This window comes from Ananas comosus, linkage group 15, assembly GCF_001540865.1.
Source record: "Ananas comosus cultivar F153 linkage group 15, ASM154086v1, whole genome shotgun sequence".
NCBI lineage: Eukaryota > Viridiplantae > Streptophyta > Magnoliopsida > Poales > Bromeliaceae > Ananas > Ananas comosus.
In genome coordinates this window covers 4,639,586-4,646,489 of record NC_033635.1, presented here as the reverse complement: position 1 = coordinate 4,646,489, position 6,904 = coordinate 4,639,586, and the positions used below count along the sequence as shown (strand labels likewise).

At 45.0% G+C, this 6,904-nt stretch overlaps 1 protein-coding gene across 1 annotated transcript; it reads right to left on the bottom strand.

Annotated features, from left to right (window-relative positions):
- On the bottom strand, window positions 210-4,254 carry LOC109721166. Its single transcript, XM_020248609.1, has 4 exons — window positions 2,789-4,254; window positions 2,249-2,460; window positions 1,850-2,073; window positions 210-1,571 (listed from the first exon to the last, which is right to left on the bottom strand). The coding sequence occupies exons 1-4, from the start codon at window positions 4,239-4,241 to the stop codon at window positions 794-796; spliced, it is 2,667 nt and encodes an 888-aa protein (XP_020104198.1). The 5' UTR covers window positions 4,242-4,254; the 3' UTR covers window positions 210-793.

Genomic DNA, 6,904 nt, shown 5'->3' with positions numbered 1-6,904 from the left:
GTTCCCCCGAAACTACAGCGAGATCAATTTAGACAGATTGTTTAGCACAGTTGGTTGGTATCTCGAATCTTCGATCAAGAGATCAGGTTTTGATCCCCCGCATGCGAGTTTAAAAAATGAGGTGATTTAGTCCCTACCAAAAAACAGAAAAAAAAAAAGAAAGAAAAAATCAGATCCAGTAAGCACAAAATCTGCCTCCAAATAAGCCATACAACAATTGATGCTGCAATAGATTGGAAATGTATTTACATCACAAGGGGAAAAGAAAAATAAAAGAGACAAGAACTCATGGCCCCTTCCTCAAGGGCCTTTTGACAAAATTCCCCTCACAGCTAGAGATAAAAAATTGATTTGAAAAGCCATAATCTAGAGAACAGCACAGAGCAATGTTATTCCTAAACTAGTTCACTACTTCACTCTACAGCTCATTATCTTCTGAGAAATCAACTGCTGCTGCTTCTGGTTTCGATAAATTTGTCGCCTCCTGGAGCATGCGATCTTTCTATGCGTAAGCCGGTTCCACGGGGAAAATCACCTCCCTGAAAATCGCAAAATAAATCAAGTAATTCTCTACTTATTATCTGAATAGCTCCTCAATCCGTTGAAATAGCTTATTGCTGAACCAGAAGGTTGAAACTTTCGTCACCAAAGTGACCTCCGACGAGTTGTTCAACTCATCAATGTAATTCCACTGCGAAATTTGATCTTTTAGCTGCAAAAATTTGGAGAAGCAGAGATTTTTCCACCTTTCGGCTTGACAGAAAAGCCAAAGCCGGTTACATGAAGCTTTTACTTAAGTTACTCCGCCAACATTCGGAATTCTGACTCCTTCATAACCCTTTAGTGTCTCGATAGTGAAGTTCCCCAACGCTTCAAAAATCGGAATCAGGCCCGCTCTCAAATTGGTCGCGCTCGCCTCTCGGACTTGTTTAACGGCTTCCTCATGTTTGGCCCTCTCCTCATCTAATCTCTTCTTCAATGCATCCAAGCCCACCATGCGGTCATCGATCGGCCCGTTACTGGCGAGAATCATAGCTATTTTATCAACATCTACAGGCCCATTAATCCCGTATTCCTTTTGCACAGATTTAAGCCTTTTTCCAAAATCTTTGGACAGATATTCAGTTTTCAGCTTCTGATGCTGCTCCACGTCCTGCTTCTCCCATAAGCTGTGCACATTTATAGCGAAAGCTCGCATTGTATCTATTACACCATTTTCGGATATCCTTTCCAGGGTTTGACACCAATCATTGGCAGTGATGAACACAGGAGGGGCTCCCATTCGGCTGGGAGAGAATGGTACTTCTCCATCAGGTGTTTCTTCTTTCTCCTGGAGAAGCCATTTCAGCAACCAGCCGTTAAGGGCTTCGATGTAAGCCTTTTGGGTTTGAATCCAATCTCTGAAACACGAAGCCCAGTTCAGGAGCTCTAGCTCTAACTCTATCGTCGCCTTTGAAGCAGAACTTCGTAGACCCCCAAATTTTGGTATTAGGTTTTGGGCTTTGCTTTCAACCATCGCTTGGAATTGCTTGCGATGACAGTCGAGGACAAACTTCCACATTCTTATTAGTCTGCAGAAAAAATGGCACTTAATCACAATGTCACCATGAAGCCATAGATATCCCTATGTTATTTCATGGAACTACAAGGAGCAAATATATGACGACTCTTCGGCCCAATGGACCCTACTATTTTGCTAAAACAAAATTGTGAAGTTCAAGGAAAACAAATAAAACCTGTCCAAACAGAAGCTGCGATTCATATTAATATATTTTCACATCAACATGTAGAAGAAACCTGATGTTTTTAACATATGCACAAAGAGAGGTTGGTTTTCAAATTTCAATACCCTTGGATTAATTCGATGAGCTGCGGCTGCAATTCATCATCTCTTAGCTTGTGAATCCTGCTAGAAATAGCATTTACAGATCTGATGACAATATTTATTCTCGTCACCAACGCCTTTATTGAAGCCCGAGTGGAATCAATTTCATGAGCCTCTGCTCCATTTTCATCTAATGCTTTTAGTCGCTTCCACTCTCTATCATAGATGACCCTCAGATTTTCTTCTTCCTAGAACAGTCACATGATAATGTCATTAGAAACTAATTTCATGATTCTTCTTTTTGCACACAACACTAATCTCAGAGAGTGAAAAAGGCCAAAAATGGCAGTTGATCCAACCATTTAAGCGGTTATCCTGCATACCACACAAACAACTAGTGCTTAATTGTGTTATAGGACGTACCTTAACTTCCTTGTAAAGTTTTTTCTCCCATTCATGCAACCTGTCCAATACTGATGTAAGGTTGCTAAGCTCAAAATCATTCACCCTCTCGGAATTTGTATGAATAGCCATATTCTGCTTCATATCTCCAGTTGAATGTGGAGAGCTCTTCGATGTCCGAGATGATGTTGCGGAACGCAGAGACATAGAATACAAGATCCTTGATAAGATAACTGCAATGAACTATATTTAATCAATTTTCTGCATATTTTTCTGACAATGAAGCATTTCTTTAAAATAAACGCAGGAAAAATACTGGCAAAAAAATTTCCTGCGCAAAAGATGCACAAGTGCTAAATAAGAAAAGCCAATGTACTCAATTCGCAATTCAGAATATCGCCTATAGAACTGTTGTTTTGCAATAATATGGAACTTGCTTCTAACTTAAGCTGAAAAGGCTTAAACCTAAAATTAGGACAATCAATCACATCTGCAAGTTTACATGCATACTAAAGTGGGCAATATATTTAAGATATAAAGTCGAAGAAGTGAAATACCCACATCTTAAAATCTTATTCCTCGATCTATAGCGCAGCCTCCCAACCTCGAGAATTCTCGAGACCTCTTCACCACAACTCGCTGCGTAGTTGAACTGTTCCTTTATTTCCTGCACCACTTCGGCGACGTCTCTCGTCCCATGAACAGACATTACATTCTCTTTACTCGCTCGGCTACCATTACTAACCAATGATGTATCGTCCTCGAAGCTCACTCCTTTAACCTTCGTCACATGTACTTCCTCCTTCTCCTGCTCCTCCTTTACACTCCCTCTCGCTTCGCTATCTTCCGAGGAGTGAATACTCTCATTCTCTATAACAACTTCATCATTCACCTCATCCTCTTTGTGTTCCGCGGCTCCTTTTGAACTCCCAACACTGGAACCCTTCTTTCCTGAGTCACTTCCCGTCACCTTCCTCTCTTTCGCTGCTTCTTTCACCGTCTCTTGCTCCGTCTCGTCTTCCAAATCAGGAATCCCTTCTCTCTCCCTCACCTCGCTTGAATTCGGGCTACTTGTCAACGAAGTCGCCGCGTACCCACTCCGATCATACCCCGGAAACAACTGCTCATAAGAATTGAAAAGATTGAAGAAATCCCAAGAGGAGCCCTCTGCTGCCGCCGTCGGCGGCGGCGGTGGAGCAGTGGATTTCGCTTCCCTTCGCGGACTCGCCGGTGCCGCATTCTCATAAAAAGTCTGATCTTGAACAGGAGGAATGGTAGAGCCCATGGAATAACCATAAATCGGATAATTATCCTCGTAATCGTAACTCACAAATGCTTGATTGGAGTAAGTAGTGTAGGGTTCTTGGAACACTGTGGTTGGTTTCGTCGAACTCGACTTCATGTAGTGGTAATTGGGGATCACATTTCCAACATTGGAGAAAGGAGCATAAGAAGGAGGATAAGGAGGAGGATAAGGAGGATAAAAAGGGTAAGAAGGATTAGACCATGAAAACCCTCCTCCTCCTCCTCCTCCATATGCTTCTCCTTGTGGTACTCCACCTGCTCCAACCTCGATTCCACCATTTTCCTCCGAGATTTCGCCGTGATCCGAGTCCGAATGGGAATGTAGGTGCGAATCGCGCGAAGCGGAGCGAGAAATCGAAGGGAGAGAAGAGGAGGAGGCCGCGCCTCCTCCGCCACTGTCGCCATTGTCGCCATTGCGCTCGGATCCGTCGATCTTGGGCTTGGACTTGCCCTTCCCCTCGGAGGGGGGGAGCGTGAGCACGGGCGACGCCCCCGCCGCGGCCGCCTCCGCCGCCGCCGCGGCGGCGAGGCCCTCCTGGACGAAGCGGTCGAGGGCGGCGCCGACGCGCGCCAGGGCGCGGAAGTAGGCTGCGTGCGCCGCCGCGAGGGCGAAGCGGCGCTCCCCGGCTGCGCGGATCAGGTCGCGCCGCTCCCGGCACAGCGCCACCACCGGCGACGCCTCCTCGGGCTTCGAGCTCCGGCACCCCATCTCCTCCTCCTCCTCCTCCGCCTCCTCGCCCTCCTCTCCCCCTCCATTTCGGGGCTAGGGTTTGGTCGCGCGCTTTATTGCACACGGCCGTCTCAGGGATTCGGAGCATATTCGCGGGGACGGAGGAGAGATCGAGATCGAAAGAGAGAGAGAGAGAGAGAGAGAGAGAGAAAGAGGGTTTAGAGAGGGCGAAATGGTTCGGGTATTCGGAGGGAAGCGATTAAGTATTCCCCCGAATAATTCCCTTTTATAATAAAATAAAATAAATAAATAAATAAATGAAGTTACTTAATCTTTCAAACATTTGATTTTGCAAACCAACTTGTTAGAATTCTTTTTTGGCCAATTTGCATAAAAAATCCACTTATTTTGGATTTTTGCAAAATCGGGCCACCTTTTTCATTTTTGCAGATTCGGTCTGCTTTTTCAGCAAACTGACCAAAATACCATTATTACTTTTTTTCTTTCCTCTTTCTCTCTCTTCTTCGTTTCTCTCGTTCTTTTTTTTTTTTCTCGCCGGTACAGCGGAGGCGGAGCGGAGGCAGAAACGGTCCGTCTCGCCTCTCACCCTCATGCTCTCGCCCTTGCCCTTGCCCTCGTCCATACACCCCACACCTTCCTCGCCTCCGACCCCGTTAAGGCCGCGCCGCGACTTTTTTTTTTTTGCTTTTTTCTTTTCTTTTCTTCTCCGACTCTTCTCCACCGTCTCCGACGACGACGCCTGTCGCCCTTCCGCGTCCTTCTCATCTCTCCCTCTCCCTCATTTTCTGCCGCCTCCGACGACGATTTATTTTCGCCGGCTCCGACGTCGACACCGTAGAGGTCACTGCGGCGCTACAGCCTCGGAGCGGGGGGTCCTTAGCGGCGTCGTCACCGGCGCCGTAGCTGTTGGCAGAGAAGGTGACAAAAAAATTATAGAAAAAACAGAAAAAAATAATAAAGATAAAAAATTATATAAAAAGAAGGATGAAGATGAAATTATATCGTTAATTACAAAAAAAATTATAAGTTGCACTATTTAAGATGTAAACTGCTATTTTAAGATAAAAATTATACTCTTTGAATGAAAATTATACTATTTTTTATCTTAAACTGCATCCTTTTAAGTGATATTTATATTGTTTCTCCTCTTGTTGCACTGTTTCTTCTGTTGTTGCACTATTTCTCCTCTTATTTACACAGAAATGGTGCAACAAGAGGAGAAACAGTATAAATATCTCTTAAAAATGTGCAGTTTCTCCTCTTATTGCATTGTTTATCCTCTTGTTGCACTATTTCTCCTATTGTTTACACAGAAATGGTGCAACAAGAGGAGAAACAGTGCAACAAGAGAAGAAACAGTAGATATATCTCTTAAAACAGTGCAGTTTCTTCTCTTGTTGCACTATTTCTCCTCTTGCTTACACAGAAATGGTGCAACAAGAGGAGAAACAGTATATATATCTCTTAAAATAGTGCAGTTTCTTCTCTTCTTGCACTGTTTCTCCTCTTGTTGCACTATTTCTCCTCTTATTTACACAGAAATGGTGCAATAAGAGGAGAAACAGTATGAATATCTCTTAAAAGGGTGCAGTTTAAGATAAAAAATAGTGTAACAAGAGAAAAAATGGTGCAACAAGAGGAGAAACAGCGCAACTTTTGTTTAGAGAGTGTAACTTTCATCTTAATAGATGCAGTTTACATCTGAAAGAGTGTAATAAAAAGATAAATAGTGTAAATATTTTTCAAAGAGTGTAATTTTCGTTTAAAGAGTGTAGTTTTCATCTTAAAGCTACAGTTTACATCTTAAATAGTGCAACTTATAATTTTTTTTGCAGTTAACGATATAATTTGATATTCATCATTCTTTTTATATAATTTTTTATCTTTATTTTTTTTTTCTGTTTTTTCTATATTTTTTTTTTGTCACCTTCTCTGCCAACAGCCACGGTGCCGGCGACGACACCGCTAAGGACCCCCGCTCCGAGCCTGTAACGCCGCAGTGACCTCCACGGTGTCGACGTCGGCGCCGGCGAAAATGCATCGTCGTCGGAGGCGGCAGAGAATGAGGGAGAGGGAGAGATGAGAAGGGCGGGGAAGGACGAGAAGGACGAGAGAGGCATCGTCGTCGGAGACGGTGGAGAAGAGTCGGAGAAGAAAAGAAAAGAAAAAAGCAAAAAAAAAAAAAAGTCGTGGCGCGGCCTTGGCGGGGTTGGAGGCGAGGAAGGTGGGGGGTGCGTGGANACTCGTGTTCGGCTCATTTACACCCCTATCCTTACCCAACAGATGCAGGCTGTTATTTCTCAGCTCTTCCGGAGCCTACTGAGTCCCCAACTCGGCCCGGATCGTTTCGCACAATCGCAGCCGTTGGATCCCCGCACCCTACGTGCCCTTCTTGTATCCAGAAGCTCCCCCCCATATTATAAGCAGCTCCACTGCAAAGCCCATTTCTCCATAAACTCCCTCCTAAAACCCTAATTCTCCTCCTCCATTCTCCATCGCAAACCCTTGAAACCCTCGAGAGGACGACGAAGAGAAAATGCTTAGGGTTTCCAGGCGATCCCTCTCCGCCGCCGCCAGATACGGCGCGACGGCGCCCTCCGCGGCCGCCGCCGCCTCTTCAGCCCCCCTCCCCTCTCCCCGTCTCCGCTTCGTTCGCCGCGAGCTCGAGCACCTCCGCTCCC